The sequence below is a fragment of the Tamandua tetradactyla genome, chromosome 17, assembly GCF_023851605.1.
Source record: "Tamandua tetradactyla isolate mTamTet1 chromosome 17, mTamTet1.pri, whole genome shotgun sequence".
Taxonomy (NCBI): Eukaryota; Metazoa; Chordata; class Mammalia; order Pilosa; family Myrmecophagidae; genus Tamandua; species Tamandua tetradactyla.
This window is the reverse complement of record NC_135343.1, coordinates 6870124-6883892: the sequence shown is the minus strand read 5'-3', so window position 1 is coordinate 6883892 and position 13769 is coordinate 6870124. Positions and strand designations below refer to the sequence as shown.

General features: G+C 43.2%; 1 protein-coding gene across 2 annotated transcripts in view; it reads left to right on the top strand.

The window, feature by feature from the left end:
• The first annotated feature begins 2634 nt into the window (after positions 1-2634).
• Positions 2635-13769, top strand: part of RNF149 (ring finger protein 149) — a 31394-nt gene continuing 20259 nt past the window's right edge. For both annotated transcript variants that reach the window (XM_077133908.1, XM_077133909.1), the window contains exon 1: positions 2635-3085. In XM_077133908.1, the coding sequence (XP_076990023.1) occupies positions 2635-3085 (451 nt within the window). The remainder of the gene's footprint in view (positions 3086-13769) is intronic.

Below are 13769 nucleotides of genomic sequence, written 5' to 3'. Positions count from 1 at the left end.
GATATATAAAAAATGTTTACGAATACAATATGTCTGTGATTGCCTTCATTTTATCTAGTAGGGATGGATAAAGTGGCTGGGAATTACACTTGAAATTGGCCATGAGTTGATAATTGTTGAATCTAAGTTTTAGGTACAGAGGGGTTCATCATTCTAGTCTCCTACTTTGGGAAGCGTTTCATAATAAAACATTTATAAGAAAAGGTAATGACTCCCATCCCCTTAAAAAGAGTTGGAGGACTGTCCCTATTCGCTTTTCTTCAGGGGCTGTAGGGAAGGGGGAGCTGAAAGACTGAGCGCTTTTGGCAGTGGGTGTGGGGAAAGAAACCCTGAGGGTTTGAGGGAGTGGTGCCAGCTTTGGATCAAGGGAAAACCAGCTGGGGCCAGGAATGGATAATGAAAAAAAAGACCAAGAAGCTGAGCTGGGCCTAGAGGCTCAAAAGCTGCAAAGCCTGTTTTCAGTGCACCTCTGGGCTTCTCTAAGCAAAACACTTTTAGTCACCTATAGAATTCAAAATTCTGGAACAAGGGGAAAAAACTATTTACTGATTTAACAACATTTATGTACACAGGATGCTGTGCTAGCTGAGGTAGGCTCATGAAAACAGCAAAGACACAATCGCAGCCCTCATCAGGCTCAGAGCATTGTCAAAAAGCTAGAAGGCTTATTTGGAAAAACAAGTATCCTGGTACAACAGAAATGTGTAAGCATCGTACACACAGCAAGAAAGAAAGCAGGAGCACCTGAGATTGCCTGCAGGGAGCAGGACAGTTCTACAGATGCAATAGCTTTTGCCCTAAAACTTGTAGACCAGTGGTGTTTGCTAGGACCGAGAGAAAGGAAAAGGAGGAGGAGTTCATATCAGGAAGAAGGAAATTAATTTTCAAGTCATAGCCTGAAATTGCAAAGGTGCCTTCCCGGAACTACAAGTATGTCAGTTTTCCGAAAGAAGGGCCTTAGGACCTGTTGCCCAGCCTGGGGTGACTCCCAACACTTACTTCCCCTATTCTAGGTCTGAGGGGAGGGTAAGGCTGAACTCTTTTTTTTTTTTTTTCATATTCATCATCATGCTCATTTTTTAGAACATTTGCATCAATTCAGAAAAAGAAATAAAAACACAAACAAAAAATTTCATACTTCCCATTCCCCTTACCCCTCCCTTTCATTGATCACTAGCATTTCAATCTATTAAATTTATTTCAACATTTGTTCCCTCTATTATTTATTTTTATGCCCTATGTTTTATTCATCTGTTCGTAAAGTAGATAAAAGGAGCATCAGACACAAGGTTTTCACAATCACACACTCGCAATGCAAAACCTACATCATTATACAATCCTCAAGAAACATGGCTACTGGAACACAGCTCTACATTTTCAGGCAGTTCCCTCCAGCCTTCCCATTACATCTTGACTAACAAGGTGATATCTACTTAATGCATAAGAAGAACCTCCAGGATAACCTCTGGACTCTGGAATCTCTCAGCCATTGACACTTTATTTTGTCTCATTTCACTCTCCCCCCTTCTGCTGGAGGTTTCCTATCCCTTGATGCTGAGTCCCAGTTCATTCTAGGATTTGTGTCCCAAGTTGCCAGGAAGGTCCAAACCCCTGGGAGTCATGTCCCACTTAGACAGGGGCAGGGCAGTGAGAATGCTTGTCCTGCTGGCTGGAGAGAGAGAAGGCTGAACTCTTTTGACCTTTTATATTTAGTTTTCTCGTAGGAAACCGAGAAGTGATCCAACTTCAGGGAAGAGCTAATGGACTGTGGAACCGGCTGCAACGGGAGCCCAGTTGTAAACGCAGCCCGGGAGAGGCTGATGTCAGCGGCCACCGGGGGAGGAGGAAGGGCCCGCCAAATCCCTCGCTGGGACCGCAACAGCCTCCTCCCAGCCTCCTCCCGCAGTTCTAGACCTTTGGTAGCTTTTTGGGAAAAGGGGTATTCCCAAACAAACCCTTTTCTCTCTCTCTCTCTTTTTTTTTGTGTGGACAGTTTCAGTGCTTATCTAAGCTGGAATTAGTTCATGGTATTTATTTCGAAACTACAGACTACATCTGAACTTCCGTAACAAACACGAGTGTTACCAATGTAACCCTTGAGAGAGGCAAGGAGGAATCGGCTAGCATTCCAGGTCACCGAAGCGGTCGGGAGAGGAAGGTGCGCACTGAGCCGCTCTGGACAAGCCAGGCCTTGGCCGTGCGCCCTGCACAGCGAATTGTCCTCATAAACTTCGCGTTCCCACGACCTCTTGCCCAACTCCGCAGAAGCTTCCCGTTTTTCTGGTGGTTTCTCAGTCACCGCCGTCGTTTCGGGACTCACTTCCTCTCGCTTCCGGGGTTCTCCGCGGCTTATTGCGCAAGCACGGCCCCGGCCCGGGAGAGCCGGCGGCGGCGGGCCTCTTCGCGGGCTGTGCGTGCCCCCGTCTCTCGCCTCCGTCCACACCTGCTTCGCGCGCGCCCGGAGAGATCCGAGCGAGATCGTCTGGAGCGCAGAGCCCGCCAGGGGAGGAGCCAGAAACGGCCCCGCCCCCCGCCCCGCGAAGGACTCGTGCGCCTCGGCCCCACCCCCACCCAGCGTCGTTCCTCCGCGCCCGCCGGTCTGTTCCTCAGTCTCGTCAGCCCCGCAGCGCTGCCATGGCCTGGCGGCGGCGGCCCGAGGCCCACGTCCGGGCTCGCGGCGCGCTGACGCTACTGGCCCTGGCGCTGTGCGCGCCCGGGGCCCGGGGCCGGGCGCTCGAGTGGTACTCGGCCCTGGTGAGCACCGCGTACGTGGACCCGCAGACGAACCTGACGGTGCGCAGCGTCTCGGAGGATGGCCGCTTCGGCGACAGCTCGCCCAAGGAGAGCGCGCAGGGCCTGGTGGGCGCCCCCCGCGCGCCGTACGCCGAGGCCTGCGCGCCAGACACTCGCTTCCACGTGCCCGCGCCCGGAGGCTGGGGCGCCAAGCCCTGGGTCGCCCTGGTGGCTCGCGGGGGCTGCACCTTCAAGGACAAGGTGGCGGTGGCGGCGCGCAGGAACGCCTCGGCCGTGGTGGTCTACAACGAGGAGCGCTACGGGAACTTCACGGCGCCCATGTCCCACGCGGGTGAGCCGGGGCGGGGAGGGGGGCGCGGGGAGAAGTGGGGCGGGGACGCGGCCGCGGCCGCAATGGGCTCTGGCTGGGAGGAGCTTTCGGGGCAGCGGTCGATTGGCTCCGCGCGGGCCTCTCGGTGCGGCTGGGGAGGGCGGCAAGGGTCCAGACGGGGGCGGGTCTTCGCCTGTGGCCGTTGAGGTGAAGGAAGGTGCTTGCTGCAACAGGGAAACCGGGAGAACGAAATAAACGACCCCCGGTCCCTCCCCCCCCCCCCCCAGGAGCGAGCTTGCTTGTGGAGCTCAGCGGTGGGGAAATCTGGTTCCTAGTCTTCGACCCTTTCCGCTCAGCATTCCCCAGAGTTGGGTAGGGTGGAAACTGGGGCTCTCCCCCTGCGCACCCCAGGGTCACACCGTCCCTTTCCCAAAGTAAAGGAATGGCCTGCTGGCCCTCTGGTTTCTTAACTTAAACTGTGTATGATAAGAATATTTTAGACTTAGAGTAAAAAAATCTGGCTATAAGTTCAGGTGTGTTTCTCACTTGCTAAGTGTGGGCTTAGAATACTGCCTCTACCAGCCCATCTGATTTCGTTGAATCTTGAATTCAGGTGAAAATCTCGATTATTGTACTTCTCTAAGCGAAAGCAGTTCCTCCTACACATCCCTCAGGGCGGCAGGTGGCATGTTGAAGCTGTAATGGGGCAGTTGAAAATGTCTCACTTTGAAGAAAATCATCCTTTGAACTGAGCTACGAAGAGGTGTGACCAGTGCACAGCAGAATGATGGCTTCCAGGGGCACATGAGATTTGTGGATCACAGCCTTCTGAACTTGCTGTGATTAAAATCTCTTTTTAAAGTTTCTCCTGCCAGACATTCTTTTTTTCTGAATTTTAGTTTTTGGTTTCTTTCTGTTGGTTTCAGAACCTAACAACGTTGGGTAAAATGCAGACAGAGAAGTGTCCTTGGAGTGATGAGAAGGGAACCGGTTGGGAGGTGAGAAAGTGGGATGGTCACACAATTCTTTCCACAATTCATCTGGCTGTGAAGAGTGGGGGAGGTGTGGAGCAATCGAGTCAGAAACTTCAGGGGGCAGGTGGAGGGGACGACGGAGAGTGAGGGATATTTGAACTCCCATGGAAGAAAGCTGGTAAAGGATCCGGGAGAGAAGAGAGATGACTGAAGAAATCAGAACTTTGAGAACGTCAAATATCTGGGGAGGGGTTGGCCTCAGCTAATAGAGATACTTCCTCAATTGCAGCAGGAGGGAGCTGGGAGCAGGTGGTGTGGTTAATCCAGTGATTACAAATTGACCCCATTGTACCCAAGCCATTTCTCCTTAAGACCATCCCGAGAGGTCCCGTCAGATTTCACACAGTATTCTAGATACGTCCTAGTGACTGTGAGCCCCCAATTTAGTACTTCCATCAAAGAAAAGAGGTTAGTGGGGCCTGGTTCTCTGATGCTGGGCCCTTGTAATTACTTGTGGGTGTACATGCATCTTGACTTTTTCTTTTAAATGGTAGGCTCATCAATCCATACTACTTACTGCCTTTTTTTTTTTTTCTCTTTTTAAACAGTGACATCAATATCTTTCCAGGCTAAAAGTGCTAGACCTAACCATGGTTTGCAAACTTGCTTGCTTATATTATTGACATAATTTATCTAGGCCCAGAAAAATTTTTATTTTTTTATAAACATAACAACATACAAGCACAAACATTCTTAACATATGATCATTCCATTCTTGGTATATACACAATAACTCACAATATCATCACATAGTTGTATATTCATCACCACGATCACCTCTCAGAACATTTCCATCAATCCAGAAAAATAAAAAGAAAAAAAAAAATTTCGTACGTACCATACCCCTCTCCCCCTCACTGATCACCAACATTTCAATCTACTGAATTTATTTTAACATTTGTTCCCCCTATTATTTATTTATTTTTAATCCACGTTTTACTCATCTGTCCATAAGGTAGATAAAAGAAGCATCAGACACAGGGTTTTCACAATCACACAGTCATATTGCAAAAGCTGTGTCATTATACAATCATCTTCAAGAGATGTGGCTCCTGGAACACAGTTCTACATTTTCAGGCACTTCCCTCCAGCCTCTCCAGTATACCTTAACTAAAAAGATGGTATCTCTGTAATATATAAGAATAACCTCCAGGATAACCTGTTGACTCTGCTTAAAATCTCTCAGCCATTGACACTTTATTTTGTCTCATTTCTCTCTTCCCCCTTTTGGTCCAGGAAGGTTTTCTCAATCCCTAAATGCTGAGTCCAGCTCATTCTAGGATTTCTATCCCATGTTGCCAGGAAGGTCCACACCCCTGGGAGTCATGCCCCATGTGGAGAGGGGGAGGGTAGTGAGTTTGCTTGTCGTGTTGGCTGAGAGAGAGAGGCCCCATCGAGCAACAAAAGAGGTTCTCTTGGGGGTGACTCTGAGGCCTAATTTTAAGTAAGCTTAGCCTGTCCTTCGCAGGGTTTTTATGTGAACAAACCCCAAGATTGGGGCTCAGCCTATTGCTTTGGTTGTCCCCACTGCTTGTGAGAATATCAGGACTTCTCCACATGGGGAAGTTGAATTTTCCCCCTTTCTTGCCATTCTCCCAAGGGGACTTTGCAAATACTTTTTTATTCACTGTTCAAATCGCTCTGGGATTTATCAGGGCATCACTCTGGACAAACCTACAAAATCACGTGCCCTACTCAAGATTCCATGTACTTATGGTGTTCAATTAAGCTGTTCACATAAGTTATATTAGGAAATGTACTAGTCAAAATATAAATTTTGTACCAAATAAACATTTTTGGCTTTAGTCTCACACATAAGTTAAAGTTTTAAAATAGGAATTACCGGGTGGGCCACTGAGGCTCAGCAGGTAAGAGCAGCCTGCCATGCCCGAGGACCCAGGTTCGATTCCCGGTGCCTGCCCATGTAAAAAAAAAAAATATATATATATATATATATATATATATATATATATATGAATTACCATTTATTTTCAACACCCTGTAATAATTACATTCCTTTGTTCTTCCTCATGCAAAAACATTTTTTAATTTGTATATCTAGTTGCTATCATTATACCCTCTAGGCATTCCTAGATAATACCATCTCAGTCTTTTTTATCTGTCTTTTCCTTCTGATTTCATTTGTGCCCGCAAGGCCCAGAAAATTTAACTCATTTTCATTTTAACCCCATGACTCATGGGCTTCTGTTTCCATTATCAGTATCCATTCAGGCTTTCTTAGTTGAAAAATTGGCTACTAGTACTATGATTCAGGTAATCATCGCTATGTGTTGCTGAGTCTACAAAAGTCAGTAAATAAGAATAGGTAGCACTCGTCTAGTGAGGGAGAGAGCTGTGTAAATAAATTGCAGCATGAGTGTAAAAGGTGAATCAAAGAGGTGTTGGTGCTTTGGGTACACAAAAGGGCAGGTGGTGCTGGAAAGCTTTGAGTCGAGTTTAAGCTGATTGGACCAAGTTGAGCTTGAGAGATTGGACTGAGAATTCTCCATGGAGGGGGAAGAATGGTGGAGAGAGCATGAAATTTAAAGTACTGGGAAAAAGAAAACCTGAAAGTTCATGAAATTCTCTAGCTAGACTTCTAAAATGTACGTGTTGCTGCCGGAATTAATGTTCTAAGCAGATTGATTCCACTAGTTTACATATTTCAGTAGTTATTACATATTTCGTCCCCTTCAGGAAACTTTTGAAATATACTTAAATAGTCTGCTTGGAAAACAAAATGGTGTAGTAGACTGGAATAAGCCATCCAGAATTTTGAAGCTATAGAAGAATTGATTTATCTATATCCAGAGAGTGGAAAACAGTGTGATTTGAGTGCAAGTGTGTCCAGCTTTGACGCCTACATCCTTTCCCTTCCACGCTTGAGGTCCTGGAGGAGACGGGCTGCCAGGGACAAGGGTCCTCTGACCTTAGCACTGGCTTTTCCAGCTAGACTGTGATAGTGAGCCAATCACAGATTGCTGAGGCCTCAACTGTGGAATAGTACAGCATCTTTCTGCTTCTAGTGAGATACTTGAGAGTTGGTTTCTCCCCATTATCACACAAAGAATACTTTATCTTTTTCCAGAAGTTTATAACATAGAAACAGTTTTGTTTTCCATATAAAAGCTTTTAACTAAGTAATGGATACCTGGGGGGTTCATTATGCTATTTCTACTTTTATATGTGCCAGAAATTCACCACAAAAGGGTGTTTATAAAAAAAGTCTCTTAGCTTTAAAGTGCCGTGTGAGTGGTATGATAGTCATAATTATTTCCATATTCATCTTTCTTAGCTCCTAGATGTTTGTTTTCTTGAAGACAGGAAATGCCTAACTCATTATTGCGTCTTCCCCCAAGGATGACTGGGAGTAGGACTCCAGTCTTGCCAAGAGGCACTTACGGGCCTTGGGTCAAGGGTCGGCTTCTAGACAGCAGTCATTGTAGAAGCGCACTTCTGGTATTTCAGTAACCAGATTCCAGCAGCTGAGGTCCACAGTAGATTTGCTACAGATTAAATTTCTCTCTTCAATAAAGAAACAGTGTTATAATGTGGTTTCAGTGTAATACCATAGAACATCCTTTACATGCATTTAAAGTTGTTTTTTTTTGAATAGGTAATGTGTGCACAGAGTATAGAAATTTTACTGTACAAAGTAAGACAGACTCCCAGCTCTGTGATATGAGACAGAGAGATGCCTCAGTCTAATTTATATAGCTGTTTTCTCATGATACACATTTAGATTGTGATAGCAAAAAAAAAAATTAGAAAAAACATTGGCAATAAACATCTTTATATATACGTCAATGTGTACATATGTGCTTTCAAGTTCCTAGGAGTGGAATTGCTGGGTCAAAGCCTTACGAGCATTTTAAGTGTTGATAGCTGTTGTCCTTCATGCAGGTTATAGTGATTCACTCCCTAGCACTGTCTAAGAGTGCTGGGGTTTGTGTTCTCTTTTGCTCGTATACCATGCCAAACCTTTTGATCTTAGCCAGGCTGTTTTGTTTGTACCACAACTTTTCATATGTTCAAAATCCATTTATTGTGGAAGGACTGCTAATGTGCCAAGGATTTCTTTTAGGGGTGATGAAAATGTTCTGGAATTAGATAGTGGTTGCTAAAATACTAGATATGCTAAAAAAACACTGAACTGTACACTTTAAAAGAGTACATTTGATGGTATTAGAATTATATCTCAATGAAGCTGTTGTGAAATACATTTGTATTTTCTTTTCTGTGAAGTGACTTCATTTCCTTTGCTGGTTTTTCCATCACTTTTAAGGAAGGGGTACAGCTTCCTGCCAGCCACCACCACCCTCTCCCCATATCCAGTTGTGCCTCTAGTTTAAAAGTCTTGACATTATTAATTTGCAATTCCGCTTTAGTCTTCTGTGCGTTTTTGGACTTTTTATTCTATCCCATTATTCTGATGCTTTTCATATGCTACTATTACACAGTTTATCTTCCTTTAACTATAAAGGCTAGTTTAACTATTCCTGTTTAAAAAGTTTTCCTGATCATTCTTGCATATTTTCCCTAACTGAGCTTTAGAAGCAGCATTTCTAGTTATTTTAAAATCCTTTTAATATTTTATGCTTGTTGTATTAGTTTATAGATTCATGTGAAATTAATTAGTTTATGTTTTTTCTATTTTTCTTTCCCCTTTTTTGGAGGGGGGGTCTTATGTGTGCTTATGCTTTTGGAGCAGTGTTAAATAATAGTCGTTTTGCGTCCCAGATTTTAATGGACATGCTTTAGGCATTTTGTATTGACAGGGATACTGAACAAAAGCTATGGGTTCTTTCCCTAATGCACATAACAGCCTGCCCATGACACCAGAGTTTCAAAGAGAGAAAAAAGTTTATTGCAAGGGGTAAAACAGATCACATGGTCTGTCAGCCTAAAAAGCTATCTTCTCAAACTGCAGTAATCTCATAGTTTTATAGTATCAAAAGATGGGTAGGTTTTAGGATAATAAGCACAGTGGCCCCAGATGATGTAATTAGAGATGATCTAACTATTGGGCATGCATAGATTGATTACGTGCTTAGTCACAGAAGTCGTGTAAGAAAATGACGGTCTTAAAATGATGATGGGCATGATTTTTAGTATAATAATGAAGTATAGGTGACTTATAGGTCAAAATCTAAGCTACTGTACATGTCAGACAGACCCATTTTGGTTAGATCCATCTTCTGTTACGCTTCTTTTCCGCTTTTGGTTCGGAAGGCTTTGTCGATCCCACAGTTCCATAGTCAGACTCATCCCTGGGAGTCATAACCCACATTGTCAGGGTGATTTTCATCCTGAGTGTCATATCCTTCATAGGAGGAAGGGTAATGATTTTCCTTGTAGAGCTGGGCCCAGAAAGAGAGTCCACATCTGAGCAACAAAGAAGCTTCCTGGAACAACTTTTAGGCCTCATTATGGGTAGTTTTAGCTTCTTCCCTACAGCAATAAATTTTGTAAGGGTGTATTATTTAGAGTTCTCTAGAGAAACAGAATCAACAGGAAACACTCGCAGATGTAAAATTTATAAGTGTCTCACGTAACCATGGAAATGCAGAGTCTAAAATCTGCAGGTCAGACTATGAAGCCGACGATTCCGATGGAGGATCTGGATGAACTCCACAGGAGAGGCTTGCCAGCCGAAGCAGGAAGGAAGACTGTCTCTTCTGAATCCTCCTTAAAAGGTTTCCAGTGATCAGATTAAGCATCACTCATTGCAGAAGACACTACTCCCCTTTGGTTGATTACAAACGGAATCAGCTGTGGATGCAGCTGACATGGTCATGATTTAATTCTATGAAATGTCCTCATTGCAACGGACAGGCCAACACTTGCCCAACCAGACAAACAGGTACCACCACCTGGCCAAGTTGACACATGAACCTGACCATGACAAAGAGCAAGCCTCAAAATCCAGGGCTTCACCTATTTTTTTGGGAGTCCCCACTGGTTGAGATTATATATCCCCCCCCCCCCTTTGGACCCTCAGGGGACTCTACCAATACTTTTTAATTATCAGTTCACCATAGTCTGACATGTATCCTGGTATTAAATTAAACCACATAGAACTACCATTGTGGACTCCACAGAGTTACAACCGAGAAATCAGGATTTAAGGAATGATTTTGATTCCTGAATCATTATATAGATAGTCCTTTTTGCTTTCTGGTATATTGTAGTAGCAGAGGAAATTTTGAAATCTCTCCATTGTAATCCAGCTGGCTTGATCTCTGGTAGTGGTTGTATAGCCCTTACTTTTGCTCCTGTGATTGTAAACATTGTGACTAACTTTCATTTGTACCCAGTTATCAAGTTTTTTGACCTTAAAGTCTTGTAATCACTTAAGACAGCCCCTAATGTTTATTAATGAAGGGTCTTGGGTGCACCCAGAACTAACCCACCCCAAGTCCAAAGTTATCTTGATAACCAAGATGGAATCTAATTGAAGTGGGCCCGCCAGATATGTGCAGTGGCTTAGACTAACCTACAAGTCACCTATATACATCATTCCGCCATTTTCTTTCATACTTCTGTGGCTAAGCATGTAATCAGTCTGCGCATGCTTAATAATCAGATCATCTCTGATTACATCATCTGCAACCACTGTGCTCATTATCCTAAGCCCTGCCCATCTTTTCTCTAATAAAACTACCCGAGTTACTGCAGTTCGGGGAGACAGATTTTGGGCTGCAGTTCGGGGAGACAGATTTTAGGCCATCTGCTCTACCATGTGCCTAATAATAAATTCTTTCTCTTTTTGAAACCCCTTTGTCTCAGGAATTGTTTTTTGAGTGTATTGGGCAAAAGAATCCATGGCCTTTGGTAGCAGAGTCACCCAGTGTTCAGGGAAACACCAGCTGATATACACATAGCTCAGGGACTCAGAATCTAGAAATATATTTACAACTTCACACTAAGTGTGGCTGAGATAAGGGCTTACAGTCTAGACTCCCATTTTCATTTAAGTATTTTTTTAAAGAGATCTTTGTATATTTGTTCTTTTGCTTCTGGCTTATTTTGCACAACACAATTGTCCCCAAGGTTTATTCAGTTCACTCTGTGCCTCTCAATGTCCTTCCTTTTTGTAGCCTCACCATATTCCATCACATAAATGTATCACAGTTTGCTATTCTGCTTCTTAGTCATTGTACCCTTTGGCCCCCTCCATCTATTGCGCATCGTGGATGATATCCAAAATAAACCATGTCTTACAGTATCCTTGCTTGGTTGTACAATCAGTATTACTCTCAATTTTAGACAATTTTCTTTGGTCTGTTATGTCAAAGAACCAGCAAACACAGCATCACCAACAATCAAATCAAAACTACCCCTTATCATTTGTCCTTCCTCTCCAATTAATTGCCCCTGGTAGTGCTGAAGTACTATTGATATCTTCCTGTTAACTGTTGGCCATAGCATGCATTTTTAGTTTTCCTACTTTACCCCTCTGCTACTGACTCTCTGTCCACTACTGAACCTTTGAAATAGTTCATGTGAGAACTTATTTATAATTGTAGATTTAATCAGTAGAATACATGGTACTATAGATCTCCTTTCAATCGTATTCACCTTCAGTATGGCAGTGTTACTTATAACCCCACTAATAGTTATCATCACCTTTATCCGTTTCCTTGACTTTAGGTTCAACCTCTTTGAGTGACTTTTCCCCGTCTCTAGCTTTGTGTATCTCTAGGTATGCTGTATTCTACAGCATAACCTCTTAGATTACCTTTACCAGAGTCATAATAGCAAAACCATACAGTATCTGTCCTTTTGTTTCTGACTTATTTCACTCAGCATTATGTTCTCAAGATTCATCTACATTGTCATATGCTTTGGGACCTCATTTTGTCTTACTGCTGCATTATGTTCCATCTTATGTATATACCACATTTTGTTTATCCACTCCTCTGTTGATGGGGACTTAGATTGTTTCCATCTTTTGGCAATTCTGAATAGTGCTTCTCTGAACATCTGTGTGCAAATGTCTGTTCATGTCACTGCTTTCAGCTCTTCTGGGCGCTTACCGAATATCAGTATTGCTGGGTCATGGGGAACCTCAATATTTAGTTTTCTGAAAAATCACCAAACTGCCTTCCACAGCGGCTGCATCATTATGTATTCCTACCAACAGTGAGTAAGTGTTTCAGTTTCTCCATATTCTCTCCAACATTTGTAGTTTAATAGCGGCCATTCTTATATGTATGAGATGATAGTTCATTGTCGTTTTAATTTTCATTTCTCTTATAGCTAATAAAAATTAGCATCTCTTTATGTGCTTTTTAGCCATCTGTATTTGCTCTTCAGAAAAATGTCTGTTCATATCCTCTGTTCATTTTATAATTGGGTTGTTTGTTCTTTTGTTGTGAGTTGTATAATTTCTTTATGTATAGGCTATCAAGCCTGATATGTGATATGTGGTTTCCAAACATTTTCTCCCATTGAGCTGGCGGCCTCTTCACCATTTTGGTGTAGAAGGTTTTTACAATCCCTTGATGCTGAGACCCAGTTCGTTCTAGGATTTCTGTCCCACATTGCCAGGAAGGCTTACACCCCTACACCAACCAACAATTTTAAACAGATGCTTAATACTTATATACTTAAGTAATACGCCAATCAATAACTAAAGTGAACACACCAATTAACAAACAAGCATTAAACATTAAGTGGTGTATAATGAACTAATACACCACTTAACAGTTGAACAAGCATGATACACTTACCTGGTCTCATTAAATACCAGTTACTTGTTGGATTATCTATTTTCCAGGAGTTTACTCAGCAAACTCAGGGCAGGGCCTTGAAGCCTGTACAGGATGGTACCTAGAAAACAGAAAGCTGTAGAGGTCAGAGCAAAGGGAATCATTCTAGAAGCCAGATGCAGGGCCTCAAGCCCAGGTTGAGGAGACTCGAACCACCATATTAACTTCCTGATCCACTTTTACCTCGATGATCTACTCACCCAGTTAGATGTTCAGACTTGGAACTGGAAACTGTTTCTCTCTTTGAAGGTTTTTAAGGCACTGATGGTTCTGGAGTGCCGGCAGAAGAAAGCAAAACCTGGTTATTGAGTGTCTAGACTAAGAAAAAGTCTAGCAGCTGCAGGAGGCTTTTTACCTGTTTTACTGGGGCTCCAGAACTTTGGGCAGTTGGACTCCTTCTTAGGAATCTTTGTCCCATCTAGATTGCCAAATTGATACTTGATAAAAAATGGTAAGTTCTCTGCCTGGTGCAAATAACAGCCAGTCCATGACTAGGGTTTCAAAGAGAGAAAGTTTATTGCTAGACGCAAGGCAGGAGATTAGATGGACTGTCGGCCTAAAAATCTGTCACCTAGAATTGCAGTAATTCTAATAGTTTTATAGTGTCAAAAAATGGGCAGGTTTTAAGATAATGAGCACAGTGGCCCCAGATGATATAATTGGAGGTGATCTAATTATTGAGCATGTACAGATTGATAGCATGCTTAGTTACAGAAGTTATGTAAGTAAATGGCAGCTTTAAAATGGTGGGCGTAATTTTTAGTATGATAATGAGGTATAGGTGACTTATAGGTTAAAGCTTAAGTACTATGTATGTCAGACAGGCCCATTTTGGTTAGATGCAGCTTCAGTTATCAAGATAACTTAGAGTGTATTAGTTCTACGCTGACTGAAGGC